This window comes from Talaromyces stipitatus, genomic scaffold, assembly GCF_000003125.1.
Source record: "Talaromyces stipitatus ATCC 10500 scf_1105507295517 genomic scaffold, whole genome shotgun sequence".
In the NCBI taxonomy this organism is placed as follows: Eukaryota; Fungi; Ascomycota; class Eurotiomycetes; order Eurotiales; family Trichocomaceae; genus Talaromyces; species Talaromyces stipitatus.
The window spans coordinates 736,264-757,659 of record NW_002990121.1 but is presented as its reverse complement, the minus strand read 5'-3'; the positions used below and the strand labels follow the sequence as shown (position 1 = coordinate 757,659).

Genomic DNA, 21,396 nt, shown 5'->3' with positions numbered 1-21,396 from the left:
TGGCGGAGTCGCGGACAACCTCCAACGCGTCGGACTTGTCGGACAGCCTTATGGTGGTATTGTTCATCTTCTCTTAGAATCCGATAGATGGCAGGGCATAGTACTCCTGACTCCTTTACAAGTGGTTAAGGAGGTATGTACCCCGCTGGTGGCTGCTCTAGTCACCCCCTAATGAGTAATGGCTAATGGCTGGATTAAGCGCTCACATAAAAGTACGCTTGTTGGTAGCTACTCAATCCTTATTTGATCACTTAGAGAGAATTCGCAGCCCAGGCCAGTTCAGCTGAATCTAAGCATAGTAACCACTACATGCGGCTTCCTCCCTGTTATGCAGCATGTCCAATTTTTCCCAGTTTTCAAAATCTATTAGGTGGGAGGCTCCTTGCTAAGTGATGGCAGGTTCTCCCGGTAAATGTATTTCCCTCCGTGAAATGATGCTGTAGGGCCAAATAACGGTATTCATAGATATGTACTAACTTTTCCTTGGGTTAACTCCTAACGCTTTGCGTATTTCCTTATATTGCAGAACGAACTCCCCTTCTCTCTTCGAGATATTTGTCAGTGGCCAAAGGAACATTCTTCAGGATACGTCTTTTTTTTCCTCTGCAAATCCTATTTGTCTGCTGGTGACCATCACCATGAGCGAACCCAAGTCCACCGATGGCGAAACGGTCGTCGAGATCATTAGCGAAGGGACATGGAAAGCCGGACCCAGGGCTTGGTCAATCATCCTCACCTTAGCCTTCGTCAGCCTGATCGTTGCACTGGATGCAACTATTCTGGTAACAGCTCTTCCGGCAAGTTTTTGAGATATGCGTGAACCATTTCTGCTCAGATTCTAAGTACACACAGACAATATCGGAAGATTTGAGAGGCAGCGGCAGTTCAGCCTTTTGGGCGGGCACATCATATCTACTGGCGAGTAGTGTTTTGATGCCCTTCATGGGATCGCTATCCGACATACTAGGACGTCAAGAGATTCTATCTGCGGCCTTGCTTTTCTTCACTGCGGGAAGTATCGCAGTAGGACTGTGCAAAAATATGGACGTCTTGCTACTTGGTCGAGTCCTACAAGGTGTAGGAGGTGCCGGAATAATACCTATGACTCAGATCGTCCTATGCGACATCGTCCCTCTTCGAGTTCGTCCTAAATACGCAACATTTTCGCAAATGGCATGGGCTTTAGGGTCGATAATTGGTCCATTAATTGGTGGTCTCTTGGCGCAATATGTCACCTGGAGGTGGATTTTCTGGCTTAACCTGCCCTTCTGTGGAGTGGGATTGGTGCTTGTGCCCTTGACTCTCCGACTCAAAACGAAAAAAACATCGGTAATGGAAAAGCTGGCGCGCATTGATTGGATCGGCGGTTTCCTGTTCATCAGCAGTATGACGATATTCTTGATGGCTGTTACCTGGGGTGGTGTTGACCATGCGTGGGCTAGCACCGCAACATTGGTTCCTCTGCTTCTAGGTATTGCGGGAACGGTAGTGTCTCTCTTATGGGAGAAATGGGGAGCTGCTCAACCATTCATCAGGCTCGCCATTTCCTCAAATAGGTCTGCTTTGGCTGGTTATTTTTGTGCTATCACACAGGGACTCGCGGTAAGGCCTCTTGCTTCACGCCATATTACCCCCTTTTTTCATACTGACGCTTCGCTTCGCCAATTGCTCTCGGCTTTACATTCAGCTCTACTATATTGCGTTATATTTCACCTCCGTCAAAGGATTCTCGCCAGTTCATACCGGCGTCTGTCTAATCACCGTGAGCAGCATCCTCATGCCGATCGGCGTCATTGTATCGTTGATCATCACTCATACAGGCCACGTTCGATGGGCTCTGTGGTCTGGCTGGGTTTTCATGATCCTTTCATCTGGTCTGCTGATCTTGCTAGACGAATCGATTGCCACGTGGCGCTGGGTTCTGATACTAATGACAATTGGCATAGCACATGGTCTGCTCATCCAAGCACTTATATTCGTGCCGCAGGCCCTAGCTAAGGAGACAGACGAGTCCTACGCAGCCATCATGTACACCTTCGTTCGCACATTCGGACAGACTTTCGGTGTCGCGATTGGTGGTACCATGTTCCAAAACAGATTGAAGCAGCATCTGGCCTCAGCTGGTCTCAATGTTGCTATCGGCACCGATGCTGAGCAGTACGTCAACGTACTGAATACGATGACAGATCAAACGTTGCGAGATAAAATATTGGCGGCTTATGCTGCTAGTTTTCGCAATACTCTTGAGCTTGTTCTCGCACTAACGGTGCTGAGTGCACTCATTTCGTTACTGATCAAGAAGTTCACTGGGCAAGTGCTTGGTGGCAGTAGATGATTCATTAGTTCAGCAGGCGACAACTGTGACAGTACTGAAACAGTACAACATGATATCTGTGACAAGCCAACCCCAAGTAGGGGTACAACATGAGATCTCCTGCCAACGACTCCTGCATGCATAAGAAGGAGGTTTGCTAGAATGAGAGTAGTCTTCCTCGTTCAAGCTTCAGTCCCTGTATGTTAGCAACAGTACCTTTGTCGATGAAGATTGAACACACAAATGACCTTCTGCCATATTGATAATTCCTCCTGCCTAACCATCGGATTAACCTCCTATTACAACAACCAATCGCCAAATTTGGTTTTCTCTTTTCGAAACTTCTTGCTATTTGAGACATCATTGTTATCGAACTCAATTCAATCCATAAGCAATAACCTATTGAATTTAAAAAGGAACGTCTGATTCTGCAGATTCCCAAACTCTGCTACTATTCATAGAATGACTTAACTTAATGCTGCACAAGATGATTCGCCAGACAAGGATCCAAGCTAAATTGACATTTCGACATGCTTTCGGGTTCGATGTTCTATTTTCAGTTCACTGATACAAGCTATCATCAGACGTCAAAGCACCTTGAGTAAGAATGCTGTATCCGCTTAGTGAGAGCTAGCCTCCCTGCTCTTGCTCAGGTTCTAATGCTAGCCACCAACAATGGGATTCTCATCCCGAATTGATGTTTTTCACGCCAGGCACCAAGCACCAATCAACTCCGCTGGCCCCGCTTCGACCTAGATGTATTATCATATTCTCCGTACCTTCAGAACACACCCTACGAGTGATAACATTGCTGTGCCCGCTGTCATTGATGATGTGGAAAAGAAGAAGTGTGTTTTGAAGGCTAGCCTGTTCTAGATAACCAAGTCTGCCCCCTAAAATGACGCCTCACCCTGGCTAGTACAAGGCAGTATGATTGGCCGCGTTATATGCGCTGAAGCGCCAACAAGAAAACCGAAGTCAGCCTCGCCAAATAGCAAACCCTCAGACAGCTCGTCATGATGTTTATGACTTCTATCCTTCCTGAACTCATAATCTGTTCATGACATGTGAGAATTTCGGCGAATCTATAACATACAATGGCTACCAGGACCCGTCAATCGCACGACGATTATATAGTCAGATAGATCTGCGCGCTACCACTCAAGATGGCAGCTGCGAAAGCCATGCTAGATGAAATCCATGACGACCTACCAGTACAAACTACCGATCATAATACGTATATACTTGGAAGGATCAAAGAACATAACATTGTGATTGCCTGCTTACCAAGCGGTGATTATGGACTTGTTTTGGCGAACACAGTTGCGATGCAGCTGATGTCCAGTTTCCACTTGATTTGGTTTGGTCTGATGGTGGGTATTGGAGGAGGAGTACCAAATGATGACGCTGATATTTGGCTTGGGGATGTGGTGGTTAGCAAACCGACAGGCAAATATGGCGGAGTGGTGCAATATGACTACGGCAAGGCAATAAGTGGCGGTGGATTTCAGCGGACTGGCATGCTCAACCGCCCACCACAGATCCTGCTCACAGCGTTATCTAAAATCCAGACAGATCATCTTACAGATGGCAGCTAAGTACCAGAATTTGTTATGACGATTGAACAAAAATTCCCTCAGCAAGCATCCAACTTTGCGCGCCTAGCAATAGGGGATATTCTATTTCTTCCTAATTACCATTACAGTGATGCAAAATCGAAGTCTTGCATTGCGTGCGATCTTTCTAAAACTATTTCCCGAACCGCTCGGAGCCATAACAGACCTCTGGTCTATTATGGAGTGATTGTATCCGCAAATCAGCTCGTGAGGGACAGCCAACTACGGAATTGGCTAAGCCATGACCTGGGCGCATACTGTGTAGAGATGGAGGCGGTGGGACTCATGAATAATTATCCATGCCTAGTTATTTGTGGGATTTGTGACTATGCAGATTCCCACAAAAATAAAGAGTGGCAGGGGTATGCCTCTGCAGTGGCAGTAGCCTATGCCAGAGAGCTCCTTCTCTGTATCTCAATCAGTGATATAGATTGTATGCGGTCTGCAGAGGACGCTGTATCTGGTATGTTTATCAATATCAACTGAGACTGAATTACACATATTTCTGGGTTTTGACTATGCTCTGAAACTAGCAAGATTCAACGTCCCATTTGATTTGATTAGGTTACTGGTAATTGCAAACTTTCTGGGACGACAGAAAGAGCTAGAGCAACTATGGCATCATCTTCAGCTGCAGAATTCAAATTCTCGAACAGTCGCTATCCTTCAAGGATTGGGCGGCATCGGAAAAACCCAGTTAGCAATCTAATTCGCACGTGACCACAAAGATGACTATACTGCAATTTTATGGTTAAGTGGCAAGACTCGCGACACACTACTGCAATCATTAAGCTCCATTCTTCCTCAATTACCGGGTCAATTACTGGGTCAATCTCGGTCCTATTCCGCGACAAATGATGACGAGATAGAGCAAAATGCGAGACAAGTATTAAAGTGGCTCGCGGTACCAGGAAATTCGCGATGGCTTCTAATTTTTGATAATATTGGCCAGTATTCTCCGGGGATAGAAGATGGATACGACATCCAAGAATTCTTCCCAACGGCGGATCATGGATCGATCTTGATTACATCTCGGCTCCAGTCGCTGCCCGAGCTTGGACGGTCTTTCCCCATCCCCATCTTTGATACTGAGGAGTCCCTTTTACTGCTTTGGCAGAGCATGAATCTGCATATTCTGGATACAATCACCGGAGAAGAGGTAGACCAAGGTATCAATTTATCCTTTTATAATCCATCCAACTACGCTAATTATTCATTGTAGATATCAATTATCTGATTAATCGCCTCGGAGGGTTACCATTGGCAATTACTATTGCAGGCGCATTCATGCGTGAAACAGGAACTAGCATTAAGAAGTACATGTAGTACTATCAGAGATCATGGCACGACCTACAAATCCGTGCAAAACCAGAACATCATTACCAACAAGGGAATTTACTACAAACATGGTAAGTTTTATATAATGAGATTCGGAAACGAGACTCTAATGTGGCTGAACTGATGCTTCTGCTTGCTCACTTTAATAACCGAGACATCTAGTATGATTTAGTAAAATACATCGAACATAGTTCACAGCCGTTGATATGGTTTGATAACGTAGTGTCAGATACTCTGGCTTTTAAAAACAACATATGAACTCTAATTCAATTCTCTCTGGTTAAGATTAATGAACAAATTAATAGCTATAGCATACACCCAGTTATATAAGACTGGTGTCTGGACATGGCTCGGACTGAGACCAATAGGCTGAACAGTCCGTGGCATGAGTTAGCACTCGTTGCTGTTGGTGCTATGGTACCCGGCACGGATGAGCAAGATTATTGGCAGCTACAACGGCGATTGCTGGTTCATGCAGACTTTGTGCGTCAGATGGTTAGGAGTGACCACCTGACAGACGATGTCAGTGTCTGGAGTGCATTCCATAGCCTTGGAAATCTCTACTCTGATCAGGGAAAACTAAAGGAGGCAGAGACAATGTATCAGCGAGCATTGGCAGGCTACGAGAAGGCACTAGGGCCAGACCACACATCCACTTCGGATACTGTCAACAATCTTGGAGCTCTCTACGCTGTTCAGGGCAAACTGAAGGACGCAGAGACGATGTATCAGCGAGCATTGGCAGGCTTTGAGAAAGCGTGCGGTCCAGACAATTACCAGACCAAATAGGTTGCAGAGGCGTTGAAAAGATTAAGTAAGAAGCGTAGTAATAGAATAGCTAAACTTTTCCATAGACAGTAAATCACAATTGGAAGAAGCAGTATATTAGTCTATGCGCATTGTTACGTCCACCGCTCTATCGGGCTCTTGGTATTTCTACCTGGTATGTTTCTTAACAGTGCTGTAGTACGCCACTAACCGCATCTGACACAAGTGAACCGAAGACAGTGTAAAAAAAGGTGAAGGCGATTTCGAAACTCTCTGTATACATCTGCATCATTAAGGAGTAGGACCGCTTTCCAGTCGCTAGCTATCTGAAAGGTAGGGGCGGGCTGTACCTCAAGCTCCTCCGCCCTTATCAGTCTAGCTGTGGCAGACGAGACAGATGAACGTACTGTAAAAGAATGATGGCCCTGCCCTTTCCTTACAATAACGTCCTCAAAGGTGACTTCCCTTCGATACTTTCCACGTTTGCTGTTACTCAGTCGTACTCACCGCAGACTTTTTGATCCAAGGAGAATCCGAGCACTATCGGACTACATATCGCGAGATCGCCTTCTTTTATCTCGCGAAAATCAATATCCTTGCTTCGGACACGGGCTTCTGGTTAGCCCTGTTTCACCTGTTAGAAGAGAAAATCAGCTATGTTAAGCTTTTTAATCTTTAGCCTCAGATAGTTCAGGTTCAACCTGTGAAAGATGGCGGCATCAACCATAATTCTTGCATCCACGTGAAGTTTCATCGATGATGGCAGGAAACAAAATGGCAGCCATTGCAAACCTGCCGCGACCAAATTTTTAGATCAGAGTGGTATTCCAGTGGGAAAACAGGCAAGGTCTTAATCTGTTTCACTCTTTAGGAGTACTTGATCTGCAGAGTCTCGGTGGATTTACTAAAAATATCTCCGTCATAATTGAGACAGCGTCCATTGATTTCAAGAATCTCCCGGCCTCCAGTTGTTTTTTCTTACTACAATCGTACCAAATGCATTGAGCCAGACCGGTGGAGGGGCAAGTTGCAAAGACTAGTGACCTGGTTTAAGCAAGGCCTATAAAAGATCCCAGGTGATTTTTCAAGACTCTAAAAGCAAGTTCAGTTGTCCTATCACCGGTGAATATATTTCTTCAGAGTACTGCACAAGCTTGCTTCGATGAAGCATAGCGTCATCAGAGATCGTTTATTGAGAGTGAAAACCTCTTTTTATACTCTCTTAATTTATCTATGAAGCGATATAAATTGCATTCGATCTATTTGCTCAATTAGCGACGGAGCCTGGCTTGAAACCTTGGTAACATACCGCAGGGCGATCAGCATCGAAGTTCGCTTTTCTGATGTCTTTCAGAATCTCTCTCAAGATATCTCTTATCTCTTATTCCCGGAGCATAATCGAATCACAAATATGTATCCGCCTAATTCATTCACGTCCAGAACTAGAGTAGAATCGACAATCTTGTATTTATATCTCGCGGAATCTCATCTACACCATCTTGTACTTTACCTTCGAGGCACGAATTCTCGCTCTATCGTTATTGATCTCGATCCTCTTGTTGCTGATAGGCTCTTTGCCGTCCAAGGTAATTGTGCAGTTTGAATTCCTAGGACTTCCGCAAACAACCATTTCAGCTCTTCTTTTGTGACAAAATTCGAAGAAGTCATATGCGGACTATCAGGGAGGATCGTAGCTTCCATAGATTTAGGGTAGAGCTATAGTTCTTGTGGACTGTTGTCAATTTCTGTGTCCAATGTACTTACTACAATGTTCTGGTATGACAGAGGAAGACTGTCGGCTCTGTACAAGCTGCGAGAAGAGCTGTACCAGCGGGGAAGGTTTTGGCTTCAGCAGAGACTGGAAGTAGCAAATCGCTGACGAGTACTTTGAGAGAATTAGGGACGCTAAGGAGAACTCCTGTCTCGTCTATATTATATACATTCTCTGGGAGAATGGCCGGATTGGCCAGCCCTCGACGCATGAAGGCAAACCAGTGTCGGCTTTCTCCTGGCGGTCAGCCCTCGAGGCTAGGATCTGTGATTTGGAAATTCGAAGATCGTTGGCGCACGATGGTCAGCACGAGCGATCGTAGAAATTTCACTGGAAGCAGCGACAGCTCAACGATGTATAAGAAAACGTGAATTCTCGTAAGCTGCGTACTTGACGAAGCTGTCTATAGATTTTAAACAGCTCATGTTATGTTTAGAAGGTTACTATTATATAAATTAGGGTGGAACACAATAAATAACTGAAGCAAGTAAAAGGCCTGCACTGTTCTTGCAAATAAACTGTGTTATCTGGAAAACTGACTGGGCCAGGGACAATAGGAGTATCAATTGACGTAGCTATCTTCACCCGGTCCTCCTGTTCAACCGTTGTGCTTTTGTGAGCCGTCGTAGTGATTCCTTTCTACCTAGTATAATCAGAGTTTCTGGAATACCAGGACCAGAAGCACCTCCAAGAAGAATCCAGCGAAGATAATGATAAAGCTCTTTCTTGAAGACTATGCCTGGTATGGAATCAAGATTGGCACGGTGCGTAGAGCTATGAGTGGTGACTCTGAATTATCAAGATCCCAATCGTGTTCACTGAGTAGTGTGTATGGGGCCTGACTCAATGTTGCTGCAAAAAAAGCCCGATTTCTATCGAGGAATTGATTTGGTGTTGTGAAATGACTTCCGTCGTATCGAAGTAAGGATGTTACGATATCACGTGTCGACATACTGTATATTTGATTAGCGGACTTAATCTCATTGGTTTTAAGAAATCAAGAGGCTGGTAAATGAAGGGGGCTGGAGGCTGACTCTGGAAAAAGAGGGGTAAAGTGGTATGGGAAGGATTAGCCGAGTGCCATATCAGCAATTCCAGGCTGGCGAGCAGTTCCTGGAAAGGCTGGAATGGATAGAAAGATAAAAAATAAAGACAGAAAACATACAACAGCAGGGATTCGCTGGTGGTCACCCACCCAACTACTAACCAGCCGGCGTGTGGCTTAAGTACGGCTGAGCGGACGGGAAGCCCTGTTTTCCACACCCTATGGTCGTATGTGCTAGACAAGGAGGAATTGGGCATCATATTTTAGATATATCCAATATAAGAATTGGACAAGGCGGTTACTTTTCAAAGAGATGAGCGACAACTTAGAGGAAAGGGCACAATATCAAACAAATGTATCGACTTAGGATCATTGACGTACGAGACTAAGTTCTTAAAACTGAAGTGCCTTAACCTGAGATTCTCATTATGAAATCAGCTCTATTTCCATTATGCCATTACATATATTCTTCATAAAGATGTTCCAAAGTTAATCCTTCCAACCCACTCGTTTCGCCAGAAATTTCACTCCATAAACAAGCCCTAACAGCACTGGGACCTCAATCAATGGACCCACAGTTGCTGCGAGAGCTTGATTGCTATCTGCTCCAAAAGTTGCAACGGCAACGGCAATAGCGAGTTCGAAGTTATTGCTAGCCGCGGTAAAGCTCTGGGTGGCTGCCAGCTTGTACCCAAATCCGAGCTTATATGTGATATAGAGGGTAGTGAAGAAGATAACAGTGAAATAAACAATAAGGGGTGCTGCAACTCGGACGACAGACACAATCTGATGTACCACCTGGCGTCCCTGGGAAGCGAAAAGCACCAAGATCGTAAATAGCAGGCCAATCAATGACAACGGGCTTACCCATCTGATAAAGACTTCATCATACCATCTTGCGGTCGTAAGCCGTCGGAGGGTGAAACGGGTTACTATTGCGGCACCTAGAGGGATCCCAAGGAAAACAGCGACGCTTTTAGCGGCAATCCCGTAATCAAAGTCGATAGGATCCTGGCTGATTACTTCAATAAAGAAAACGGCGAGAGGAGCGAAGAGAACCATCTGAAGGATTGAGTTGATGGCGACGAGAATGGCGCAATATTCGTTGTCGCCTCCTGCTAATCCGGTCCAGATCAAGACCTATTGGAGAAATTAGCATCAGGTGTGAAAGATGTCGTGGATCACTTGGAACAAAAAACATACCATAGCAATACATCGAGCTACTCCAACAAGAACCAGACCCTCTCTTAGCTCTGGTTCATCGGGAAGAAATGCCCAGGCCAACGCCAGCTAGTTTTTTCAGTCAGTCACAAGTGGATACATGAGAATGTGGTGATTGACGTACCATAAAGAATGGAGCTATGATCCAGTTGACGAATATGCTAAAGGCAATCTGCGTCCATATCTGTCGTGTACGGAATACATGATGCAGACCCTCATATCGAACTTTGCAAAGAATGGGATACATCATGACAAGAAGGCCGACGGCTGTTAGACACGAGTTAGTACATCTATCGTTTCTCGCCTAGAGCTTCTATAAGTACTCACCGATTGGAACCGAAACCCCTACAAACTTCCCTTTCTGTAACGCAGGCCCGGTATTGGGGACAAAATTTCCCAATATAATGCCGATAGCCATTGCGAGAAAAATCCATACAGCAAGGAAGCGGTCAAGTAGAGCGAGATCTTTGAACGCAGATTGCTTGCTCTGAAACTCATCCTGTGGGAGGCCGCGCTCTCCTTGTTTTTCCACGTCGCAAACTTGCTTTGTCGATGAGTCAAGAGACTCAGGGCGTAGTTGAGACATATTGATCTCTCTATCACAATCTCGTGGACTATATCAAAAAGATACGTAGATATGCACCGAGGCAAGAGTGCAGAGCGCAGAGAGCTTAAGATGTCGAAAAAGAAGAATACCTAATCCTTAAGCCCATTATTTATATCACTGCTTCCATAGAAGGTAAGGAAAATGAGGTCAGACATAAATAAATATCTAAATATCTGCATGTGTAGTCTGGCATTTGCCTTGTGGCGACGGCAAGGTCCCCAGTCAGATGTCACCGAAGACAGCTGATTGGATTATGTCGGATGACTAAGCGGAAAGGTAACCCTACATTTTCGTCTGACTTTTTCTCTTCTGATGTCCAAGTGTTCTTCGTCCCACCCATCATTGAGATGTGGCTGCGAAGGACTACGGCTTGGATGTGTGAATGCTTCGGTAATCGGTTCTATCTACTTCTTCTTCCCGAAGTTTAATCCACATGTTCATGATGAATGTCACTAAGAAATTTTCATTGGATGGATGTTGAGCCATACCTGGGTGTTTCCTCCACCTTTATCCATCTGAGCCATACTGACCAACCAATCTGACACATTTGTCCGAGATGGTGCATCTTGCTCTCAGCCTTGAAGACAAGCTAGGAAAATGAGACTCTTGGCCCCCGTTGAGTGCCCTGACGATGCAGCTTACATATCATTGCGGTCTCGACTTCTGGTATCTGATTTCTATCTAGCCACCCCGATCTGTCGTGCGATCTGCTAAGATTCCGCCGAGATTTAAGAATTCATTCTGGAAGTGGTAATGGCCGATTTTACTTTGAGTCTTCTATAGCCAACTAACAAATTATTTTACAGAAAGGACAACATCCACGACTGATTTCATTGAATAACGAGTGTCATCATGGCAACTAAGCCTAGCGCATTATTTGTCTGTATCCATAATGCCGGCCGATCTCAAATGGCCGCTGCATACCTCAGTCATCTGGCAGGCAATGCTATAGAAGTCCGCTCCGCTGGCTCAGCCCCAGCCAACACCATCAACCCTATGGTCGTCGGAGCCATGCGCGAAGAAGGCATTGACATTATTGACCAAAAACCGAAAATCTTAACGAGTGAATCTGTCGAGGCTAGTGATGTGGTCATCACTATGGGCTGTGGTGATGTCTGCCCATTCTTTCCGGGCAAGCGTTACCTTGATTGGAAGCTTGATGATCCTGCTGGGCAGGGAATTGAAGCTATCCGCCTTATCCGGGATGAGATTCGGTGCCGGGTTGAGAATCTGATCCAGGAGATGTTGCAGTCTGACTGATGTTGTATGTCGTTAGTGTCCTGTTATGCCTGACTATCCATCACACGACAAAATGCTGGTGTTGCATGCTTTTATACCCACAATTAACTAGGTATGGTTAGGTTGGTCTTAGTCAAAAATAGCATTTGTGTTTGGCATGCACGTGAAAGCATTCTAGTCTATCATTCTATGTTCTTTTTATTCATGTGATGCCCTAAATAGATATGCCTTCCCGCGTCTTGTGGAGTATTAAAAGCGGCTACGGCATCATAATCAACCGATTATGCCTTACTTTTCGCTTCTTTAATCCTTTTCTCCTCCCGTTCGCTGTACCGGTCACCGAAGAGGTCGATTTGAGGACGCATCAGAATCGTATACTTGACAAATTCCTCCATGCAATCTACCAAACGGTCACGATTACTGCTGTATTTGAGTCGCTGGTCTCCCGGTTGCCCTTCATCCGGAAAGTGTGTATATGCCATGGGTATCGAGGATTGATTCGGAATCGTAAACATCCGCATCCAGCGACCAAGGATGCGTAAGGAGTTTACTGCATTGAATGACTGTGAACCACCACACACTTGGGCAATGGCAAGTGTCCGACCTTGCGTTGGACGTACACTTCCAGTACTTAAAGGTATCCAGTCAATTTGGTTCTTGAAAACGGCGGTCTAGTTCTATCAGCTACGGACTTTGGTATAAAGAGGGAGAACTAACCAGATTACCATGCTGCTCAGGCGAAACCCAGAGTTGTCCATCACTCCATGTACTCAATGCACGAAGCTCCTGTACTTTTGCATGACCGTGATCGACATCATTTTTCACCGGTAATCCCTCCGGATCAAAGACGCGCACATCGCATCCTAAACGGAACAGAATCCGACAAGCCTCGAATGCGACGAGCTTTGAGTAAGACCTTCTGCGTAGACTGCCGTATAGTACGAGGATTTTGAGTCTTTTATTTGTTAACCGGAGATTATTCTCTGCCATATCGAGAACCCTGGTCAACTCCAAGGCGCTGACCCAGTCGTCCTCTGCATCGTCACGGATAAATGGGCGATATTTCCGGCGAATATCCATATCGTCTTCGGTCTCCGGAATTGCGAGGGAGAGTGGCCTAACATGTTCGCCATTCGCAGTTGGTTCTGTCTCAGCAACAGCGGGATTTGCCATGGTCGTATAAGCGTGTCGCCAACAATGTCGACCTGAACAGATTGCTGGACTGTGTCTGACTGTGAATGATCTCAAAATAGTATTCATCTGAAAGACGTGCTCTGTTGTATATGTTTGAAAATGCGCTCATACAGACTATAGAATACTAGGCAGATAAATGGCAATGGCAAGAATGAAGAATCGAGGAAGAAACGGAGATATTGTCACTGCTGAGTGATGATTGGTCAAAGTAAAAAAGGATCGTACATGGACCCACTTCTCTCGGCAGCCCTGGTAGCGGCTATTCCGATTGGCTCAACTGGGGTATAATCTGATCTGATAAGATAAGCATGCATTTTGTGTGGTTCATTCGGGATAGGAACAGAAATGAACCAAGTCTTTGGTTTTATCTAATGTTGAGAATAGGAAGATTACAAATATGAAATGAAGGATGGGAAGAGCAGCATTGCTATTGGCTATGACTATGTCGATGAGTATCTAGGCGGTAGCATGCGGTTCATATCACATACCTTAGTGGGAAACGTGGGCGCCAATAGTATATGAGGAATGACATACTAGCCAAGTGTTTTTAATAGAAGATAGATACACGTATGTGTCATATTGTTTCTTTCTGTTACAAGCGGGACAAATGTATGTGGATCTTAAGCTTATACGATAGAGTCCAATCTCGCTATAACGGTGAGGAGGGAGTTCTGTCTTCATTACATCCGAGGCTTCTCTTTCTACCCCGCCTTGAATCAACTAGTTCGTTATCTAACTCACAATTTGCTTTGGTAACTTATCAAAGCATACCTAGAGAATATATCCTTGCCACTTTCCATTTTCCTTACTACTAAACTGAAGATCTTGATTTATTTTAGCATATATACATCGCAGAAATGGCCGATATTTACCAATTAGTACAGGCTTGCTATGGCAACATAGCAAAGAAAATCGTCACTAATCAAGAACAAGATGGCGAGAAGAAGATTGCCATGGCTTTTGGCTACAGCGGAGACGACTTGCTTTCTCTCCCGGAGAAGACAAATCTCGGTCTAAGTTGTGGTAATCCTGTGGCATATGCGAACGTAAAAGAGGTAAGTGATGATGGCTATTCTTTTATCCATGCCCTATTGAAATGCCCTATTCACTGATATTTATTTACCTAGGGTGAGACTGTAGTCGACCTCGGGAGTGGAGGCGGCATTGACGTCTTTCTGGCAGCTCGCAAGGTTGGGCCCGCTGGCAAGGCGATAGGAATAGACATGACCAAGGTGACCAATGCGATTTTTTTCCATAATCCCACAGGCTGATAAAGACTGAACAGAATATGATCGACCTCGCGATCGAGAATGCCAAAGCAGCTGGTCTATCTAATGCGACTTTTATTGAAGCATCAATCACTTCAATTCCTCTCCCGAGTTCCAGCGTTGACTGTATCATCAGCAATTGCGTTATAAATCTCGTTCCAGCAAAGGATAAGGGATCTGTATTCCATGAAATTGCTCGATTGTTGAAACCTGGTGGCAGGCTTGCCATTAGCGACATCTTAGCAAGAAAACCACTTCCCAAAAACATCGTCGAGGATATGGCGCTATATATGGGATGTATTGCGGGTGCCAGTCAGGTTGCTGAATATGAGGAATATCTCCGACAAGCCGGTTTCCAAGGTATGTAATGTGTACGAGCATTTGAAGATTACACCTAGGTAAGCACGACTTACTGAATGCTGACATGCCCTTAGACATATTGCTTGTTGATACGAAATCAAATCTCAATCTCTATAAAGAGTCCTCCTACTTACAACAAAGTACATGTTGCGGCCCCTCAAGTGGCTCAAAGGAACAAAAGGCCGATTCGGCGAATATTGATTACAATGAGTGTGCTGGTAAGTTTAAGACTCTATTAGAATTGTTCAACAGTGATAGTGCTAAGTATCATTCAGGTTCCTTTCAGATTTATGCTGTCAAACCCGCTGTCTAGAATGTTTATACGTGAATTTCCAGTCCTTTTCTGTGTGTTAGACGTCTAAGTATGGCATATGGATTACCACAAGCTCCTGAGGGAGTATAGAAGACTCATCATTCGCATATTAGCAACGGACCTGTAAAATTTAGTGTCTGTCAGAGGTAGGCAAGCTGTCTTTGCACGTTGAGACACCCATCACCTGGGCAATCTACCTATTACGCGAGGTCGATGTTGGCGGAAAAGGTCGGGCGTAATCTGTTTGTCCCCAACATCAGAGACTAGTTGGAAGTCTCCCACAAAAGAAAATGAATATTTTGGAATCCTTTTATTCCTCATTACTACTCTCTTACTTATCAACTTTCCGAATTCCATCATCTGAGGGTGCCTTCTACCAAGACCTGAGTTTAGGTGATTTGGCTTCCCTCAAATAACTGTTACCAATATGCCACAATCCAAAAACAAAAAGTCAGAATACGAGTCCAGGCGGTAAGAAATCTTCACCATCAGTACCCTCAAACGAGCGACAACTTACTGTACAGCTCTCTGCAAAGAGATTCGATCCCTGATCCTGAACTTCTTTCCCAGACGTCTAAAATCCTTCGTCCAACGAGGTCGCATCCCTGTAATCCAAACCAGCTCGACCAAACCTCGGGGAAATCTTTGGGACCGCATCAAGTCGACGAAAAAACCTTCGCTGTGCGCAAAAGCATGGGACTCCCGTACACCCCTTTGGAGGAACTGGATAGGGTGCTCAAGGACTTTTTCAAAAAGGGCCCTGCGTATGCATCATATAAATTCCAGGCTCTTTTCCAGGCTGCGATGTATGTGGAGACAGTTGTGTATGTCGATGAGAGACTGATGCGTACCACGGGATCCATGATCGCTAAATCTGTGTCCTGGGAGTCTTGCAAACTTGCATGTACGCTTGTCCTTCTATTTGCAAGCCCACCGTCGGCTTTCATGCTCAAAACTCTCACATGGCAATCCCGGAATCTTGACGGGTTCCCTACTATGGCAGAGATCTCCAGCACCCCGAGTGTTGATCTTCCCAAACGTTTTGCCCAGGCCAAGAAGGCAGCTATCGATGGGAAGGTTGGAAAAGTCACTGTACTAGGTGTGAGCTTGATCGATGTGGAAATAATTGAAAGGGCCGAGGTTGGTCGTAACGATGTGGACTTTGACTTTACATCCTTTACACACTCTTTTGCCTTGGCAATTGGAAGGGAGGGCTTCAGGGTATATCAATCATGGGGCGAGCATGGCTACCGTCTAGATCAGTTTTTAACGAGAGGTGGTTCGAGAATCCGTTCATGGGAAGAAGGGAAAGCTTTTATGAAAGCATTCAAAAAACTCGCTTCTGCAACGGTATGACAAGCTGATTGAGGCTTCATGTTTGATTCTGGCATTGCTGACTTGAATTAGAAATGGTCCCCGGAGTTGAACAGTGCATATAAAGAGCTATTTGAGGTTGATATTGATTCGATATGCGGCGAATGGCGTGTACAGCCTCCCCTTATCCCTGTTTATCGCCCTTGGGTCAGGGTGTTTGAGATCAACGATGTTCAAGTGAATCACATCAAGAAATTCACCTGGAAAATAATTGAATAGGCCATGTATACTACTGAAGGACTTGCAGACATGTTGGAAGAAAATTAGCTTTTCAATTTATGGCAACAAATAGTACATCAGTCATTAATCTAGCAGTGCTTCACTGTGGGTTCTATGTCAGAGAAATAGTTATGATGATGAGGGCGTAAGATCCGGCAAGTGGTAATACGAACATGCAATGACTCGTCTATATTACATGGTCAAATCCTTTTTCTTGATCTAAGCACTCTCTCGTTTCAGTTCAGCTTTTCCCTTCGCCTGCTTTCTCCACTGCGGACCCCATATGATGACTGCCCACCAGCAGACACTCAACACGATCCAAGTGAGTGCAACAAGAGTACCGGTCCATCCTCTCCCAATAGAGTTGAGCAACGGATTTACTATGGCCGCACCTCCCGCCCCAAGGAGGCATCGAACCAGGTTGAATGCAGCACTCGCAGCAGCAGCGCTTTTGGGGTTGATATCAATGATTAGTGCAGTCAAAGGTTGGACCGCCGCTGAGGTGCAAAGACTCATAAAGAAGAGGAGGACAAGTGCAGCTGGAAGAGGAGGGTGCTTCAATCCCATTACCCATCCATAGGGGAGAATTGCAATGGATGAGATGTAGACACATGTCAGTGAAATCTCAAGGCGGGCTCTCTCGATCGGAAAATTGTCGATATCATGTTGGACATTGTCAACAGTTTCGACACCTAATTTTCGGGCGTGGCGACGGAAGTTGGCGTCCATTATTCGACCGACTATTGGCCTGATAACTATTGGTCCGATACCGATAGGAATATAACATAGACCGACTTGAATTGAATTGTAATTGTACGTTGATGACAATTGTTGCGGTAACCCAGTTAGGATCAGGATATAGCCAGCATAGAGAAAAGCTCCGAAAATGAGAATCAGGAATGACTCCTTTTGAAAGATGATCGTGATAGAAGACAGTATGCCTGGCCGCTGTCTTTTGGACGTGGTTGTGGGTTGGAAATCCTCACGACTATCCTTATCCTTCAACTTGGCTTTCACATATTGTATAACTGGTTTGTTCCATGACTGTGGCGGTACAGACCCGTTACCGACAATGTTGCGGCAGGTTTCTGGAATAAAAATGAGGTATACCAAAAACATCACACCGGCATATATTGCCAGAAACCAAAATATGGCTCTCCACCCCAGGAAATGGTCCAACAAACCTCCAATAATCGGACCAAGTGCCGGCCCAAGTGAAGACCCAAGCGCAGCAAGTCCTATATAACTACCTCGTTGCTGTCTTGTGGCTAAATCAGAAACAACTGCACTTGATAGAGCGGTCGTACCACTGCTACCAGCACTTTGCATACAGCGCAGCACCAGTAGAGCTGCATAATTTGTCTGCAGTGCGAGGCCGATATTAGCTGCAGCAAATATTGTGAAGCAGAGAAGGCTAGCTGGTCTCCGGCCATATCGGTCTGAGTAACCCCCAATAATTGTGGGCGATACACCTTGAAATATCTATCGCAACTGTAAGGAATCGATGTTCGTAGAACGGGGGGAGAGAAACAGTACCAAATACGTTGTGATTGTTAAACTGATATTGGTAAGACTAGTATGCAAATCCTTGGCCAACGTGTTCATGGCTGGATAATAAATGCTGGAAGCAACAGGAGATGAAAAAGCTGCCAAGGAAGCCACATAGACATACAATCCTTTCTCGAATTGCGAGAAGACCGAAAAAGGTGGCGGTGGTAGGTGCTCTTGCGAATTGACCTTCCGTATCTCTCCATTAGCTGGGGCCAGCGCAGAGCCCGATTTCCCTTCAGTTGACTGGCCCATCGTTCATATGTTCATCGATAGGAATAATCTCTGAATGTAACGAAATCAAAATTCTGAGCTGCTGAAGATTCTGTAGTATGGTCAATTTGCAAGATAGCAGTGATGCGGTGAAGATCAGAATCAACTATCCAGTCTGGGTCAAAATTCTTTATTTTCGACATGAGTAAGGATAGTATATAGGTAGGTAGATCTGACTCCTTATATATCACTAATAGATAGACTCCATTCTAGTATGACCCATTGATTAATTGGCTATTGCATCTTCCAGGGAATTGCCGTTACCGGCCCGGTCCGGCTTTGGCTTCCTCCTGAGCCATAACAACGAAAGACTGGACAAGATCGCATTATGATACCAGATAGTAAAAATTTCCAAGACTATATGCACATACAGATATTTGGAGAAATAACTGGTATCCCCCCAAGTATCCGGTTTATCTTCTTCCTTTTTTTTCTTTATTTTTTACTAATGGAATAACCGGTATCACTTTACATGGGTATCATCTCGTCAAACCTTTACCGTCCCTCACCGCCTGAGGAATAACCCTACCTGAGGAATAATTTCAACGGCTTACTGTACAGAATATTTTGAAGCTTTACAACACCACATAATAATTAAATATAGTGAATTTCTGGTGTAGCACTAAATAAGCTATGGCGAATCTAAAAAGCATAAAAGTTAATCGCGAAAACGTGCAGGGGGCCGTATCGCGCGGCCCCTACGGTTTGTAGTAACAACCACCTCATTATCCTCCACATGAGCCTCAGGTTGCACTCTTGGCTTTGCTTGCCTAGAAATTTGCTTTGTAGGCCTTTTTGAAGCCTTTGGAGTTGATATAACATCATTTTGAAGCTGTAAATCAGCTAGCTTAGCCAATTCTTGCTCGTCCTTAAGCCGTTGCTTTTCCGCAGCCTCTTGCTCACGCTGCTCGCGTTTTTCTTGTCGGATTTGAGCTCTTTTAACCTTTTCAGCCTCTCTAGCTTGCTTTTTAAGCTGTTGTTGAAGCTTTTTATCATCTTTATGAGCCTGCTTCTGCGCGGCTTCGTCATTTTTTTGAGAAATAATATCACGAGCTTGCTGAACCTTAGTAGGGCTCATAAAAAGCGCTCCACCATCTTGTTCTGATGGTAAACCTAGTAATAAAGGCTGTTTCTTGTTTTTAGGCTTCTTTGCATTTATGAGAGCTCTTTTCAGGCCTTGATTCTCATTTTGAAGCAAGATAAGCTGAGTAGAAAGATGTGACACCGTTTCTCGAAGCTGTACAGCCTTTTCATCATAAATATTGTTAACAACAGTTTTAACAAGCTTCTCAAGCCGTCTCCAATCTTCTGGAGGAATAATTGAAGCTCCGGATTCGCTTGAGGATGGCCGGCTGGTGATTTTCTTGTTGAATTTGTTGATAACAATCTCCGGATCAAAGGGATATAGACCAGTCGTTCTGAATGCTGAATTGATATTCTTGCTTATAAAAACCTCATTCCAGCTAGCCCAAAAAAGGCGAAAAAAGTCACGTTTAGTGAGCCGGGTGAAGCCTTGGCTATCCCTTATAAAATCATCCAATTGCTTCGTATAAGCGTTAGAAAGAGGCGAGAAAAGAGCGACATCAAGAGGCTGTAAAGTATGTGTTGCATGAGCCGGAAAGATTGCTAATAGAATTCGATTCGAGTCGCAGTATTCAATAAACTTCATTGTAACGTGGGATCCATGCCCATCGAGGATAAGAAGGCGCCATCCCCGGCTTGCTTGAGATTTTGTCTCTTTATCAAAAACATCCACCAACCAGCGATATCCGATATCATTATTAGTCCACCCTGACTCTGAGGCTGCAAAGAAGCATCTCTGTGTTTGGGGATCATAATCTTGAAGCCAAGAATCCTGTATAAAGCCCGATTTTGCCATATAAATAAGACTAGGCGCTAAAGCAGTTCCATTGGCACAGATACAACCAATTGTTGTAATCCATTCTCGATTTCCATCCTGAAGATGCTGCTTATAGCCCCCTTGCTCATATTTGCGCCGAGTAAAGATTCTTTTCCGTTTTGTGCTTACTCCAAGCATGAAGCCCTTCTCATCCATATTATAGATTTGCTCTGGGCCGAGGTTATATTGCTGTATTTTCCGTCCAATAAGCTCAAAATATAAAGCATATTTATATGCCGAATCTGCCTTTTTTCTATCCGAATCAAGGCCCGTTGAATAGCGAGAAATCACCTTATCCGAATGAGCCTTGAGCCAGCGTGAAGCCCAGTTTTTCCCAGGCTCTTTACCAGATATTTCTCTTGCAAAGTTCGCTAACATTGAATTTGTAGGGGGCAGGCCTCGCTCGGTGAGTTGATTTATCCATTTTATAAGCGCTCTTGATTGCGTGGTGGTGAGTATTCGTTGCTTGTCGTATTGCTCTTCTTTTGAGCCTGTAACGCCGTGAAAACGTTTATAAAGGCCCGATTGGCTAACGCCGTATGTTCTTGCAACCAAACTAATATTAGGCTTTTCTCCAGGATCCGCTGAACGTAATGCTGCAAGTGCGAGCTCCATTGAAGCCATATTGGTTGATATATCGCGGTGTGAAATATTCGCGATTTTTCGCGTTTTGGGGTAAATTTATTCCTCAGGTGGGTTTATTCCTCAGGCGGTGAGGGACGGTACTCCAGCAAGGTGCCTCTTCTGAAGCTCGGGATACAAACGGTAACACTGCACTCATCCTGGCCGCGGAAACCCAAAGTAAAGATGCAATAATAGCACTCCTTGAAGAAGGTGCAAATATCCAGGAGATAAATAATTTCGGACGAGGCGCGTTATAAATGGCCTCTTATGAGGGAAACGAAGAAATAAAATATGTAAACTCCTACTTGAGAAACCATCCTCTATTCCAATGGACGGGAGTAGAGACGCTTTGCGGACTGTTATTTGCAAGAGGAATGATTGGGGAGATACACCCTTAAGCGACA

The 21,396-nt window shown here is 44.8% G+C and overlaps 8 protein-coding genes across 9 annotated transcripts, besides 1 other annotated feature; 5 read left to right on the top strand and 3 right to left on the bottom strand.

Annotated features, from left to right (window-relative positions):
• Window positions 1-638: 638 nt before the first annotated feature.
• TSTA_002910 (efflux pump antibiotic resistance protein, putative) lies at window positions 639-2,335 on the top strand (the record flags this gene model as incomplete). Its single annotated transcript, XM_002487837.1, has 3 exons — window positions 639-782; window positions 853-1,602; window positions 1,688-2,335. The coding sequence occupies 3 exons, from the start codon at window positions 639-641 to the stop codon at window positions 2,333-2,335; spliced, it is 1,542 nt and encodes a 513-aa protein (XP_002487882.1).
• Window positions 2,336-3,480: 1,145 nt separating this feature from the next.
• Window positions 3,481-6,057, top strand: TSTA_002900 (kinesin light chain, putative; the record flags this gene model as incomplete). The annotated part of the gene is made up of 5 exons (XM_002487836.1): window positions 3,481-3,869; window positions 4,095-4,393; window positions 4,464-4,626; window positions 4,723-5,099; window positions 5,600-6,057. The coding sequence occupies 5 exons, from the start codon at window positions 3,481-3,483 to the stop codon at window positions 6,055-6,057; spliced, it is 1,686 nt and encodes a 561-aa protein (XP_002487881.1).
• Window positions 6,058-9,247: 3,190 nt separating this feature from the next.
• Window positions 9,248-10,807, bottom strand: TSTA_002890 (arsenite efflux transporter (ArsB), putative). 2 transcript variants are annotated; one of them, XM_002487834.1, is made up of 4 exons: window positions 10,401-10,807; window positions 10,198-10,340; window positions 10,056-10,142; window positions 9,248-9,992 (listed from the first exon to the last, which is right to left on the bottom strand). In XM_002487834.1, the coding sequence occupies exons 1-4, from the start codon at window positions 10,657-10,659 to the stop codon at window positions 9,342-9,344; spliced, it is 1,140 nt and encodes a 379-aa protein (XP_002487879.1). In that variant the 5' UTR covers window positions 10,660-10,807; the 3' UTR covers window positions 9,248-9,341. The 2 variants fall into 2 exon arrangements, with proteins under 2 accessions (XP_002487879.1, XP_002487880.1); XM_002487835.1 differs by having other exon boundaries at window positions 10,198-10,807.
• Window positions 10,808-11,055: 248 nt separating this feature from the next.
• TSTA_002880 (arsenate reductase (ArsC), putative) lies at window positions 11,056-11,940 on the top strand (the record flags this gene model as incomplete). Its single annotated transcript, XM_002487833.1, has 2 exons — window positions 11,056-11,430; window positions 11,487-11,940. The coding sequence occupies exon 2, from the start codon at window positions 11,533-11,535 to the stop codon at window positions 11,938-11,940; it is 408 nt and encodes a 135-aa protein (XP_002487878.1). The 5' UTR covers window positions 11,056-11,430; window positions 11,487-11,532.
• Window positions 11,941-11,954: 14 nt separating this feature from the next.
• On the bottom strand, window positions 11,955-13,250 carry TSTA_002870 (arsenic resistance protein ArsH). The gene is made up of 2 exons (XM_002487832.1): window positions 12,637-13,250; window positions 11,955-12,590 (listed from the first exon to the last, which is right to left on the bottom strand). The coding sequence occupies exons 1-2, from the start codon at window positions 13,177-13,179 to the stop codon at window positions 12,201-12,203; spliced, it is 933 nt and encodes a 310-aa protein (XP_002487877.1). The 5' UTR covers window positions 13,180-13,250; the 3' UTR covers window positions 11,955-12,200.
• Window positions 13,251-13,970: 720 nt separating this feature from the next.
• Window positions 13,971-15,054, top strand: TSTA_002860 (arsenic methyltransferase Cyt19, putative; the record flags this gene model as incomplete). Its single annotated transcript, XM_002487831.1, has 5 exons — window positions 13,971-14,168; window positions 14,241-14,345; window positions 14,399-14,741; window positions 14,816-14,959; window positions 15,017-15,054. 5 exons carry the CDS (start codon window positions 13,971-13,973, stop codon window positions 15,052-15,054), a joined length of 828 nt encoding a protein of 275 aa, XP_002487876.1.
• A 693-nt stretch (window positions 15,055-15,747) lies between these two features.
• TSTA_002850 (uncharacterized protein) lies at window positions 15,748-16,647 on the top strand (the record flags this gene model as incomplete). The annotated part of the gene is made up of 2 exons (XM_002487830.1): window positions 15,748-16,404; window positions 16,462-16,647. 2 exons carry the CDS (start codon window positions 15,748-15,750, stop codon window positions 16,645-16,647), a joined length of 843 nt encoding a protein of 280 aa, XP_002487875.1.
• A 35-nt stretch (window positions 16,648-16,682) lies between these two features.
• On the bottom strand, window positions 16,683-20,992 carry TSTA_002840 (florfenicol exporter, putative; the record flags this gene model as incomplete). The annotated part of the gene is made up of 2 exons (XM_002487829.1): window positions 16,683-18,129; window positions 19,289-20,992. The coding sequence occupies 2 exons, from the start codon at window positions 20,990-20,992 to the stop codon at window positions 16,867-16,869; spliced, it is 2,967 nt and encodes a 988-aa protein (XP_002487874.1). The 3' UTR covers window positions 16,683-16,866.
• Window positions 19,844-20,989: a mobile genetic element.
• Window positions 20,993-21,396: the final 404 nt, after the last annotated feature.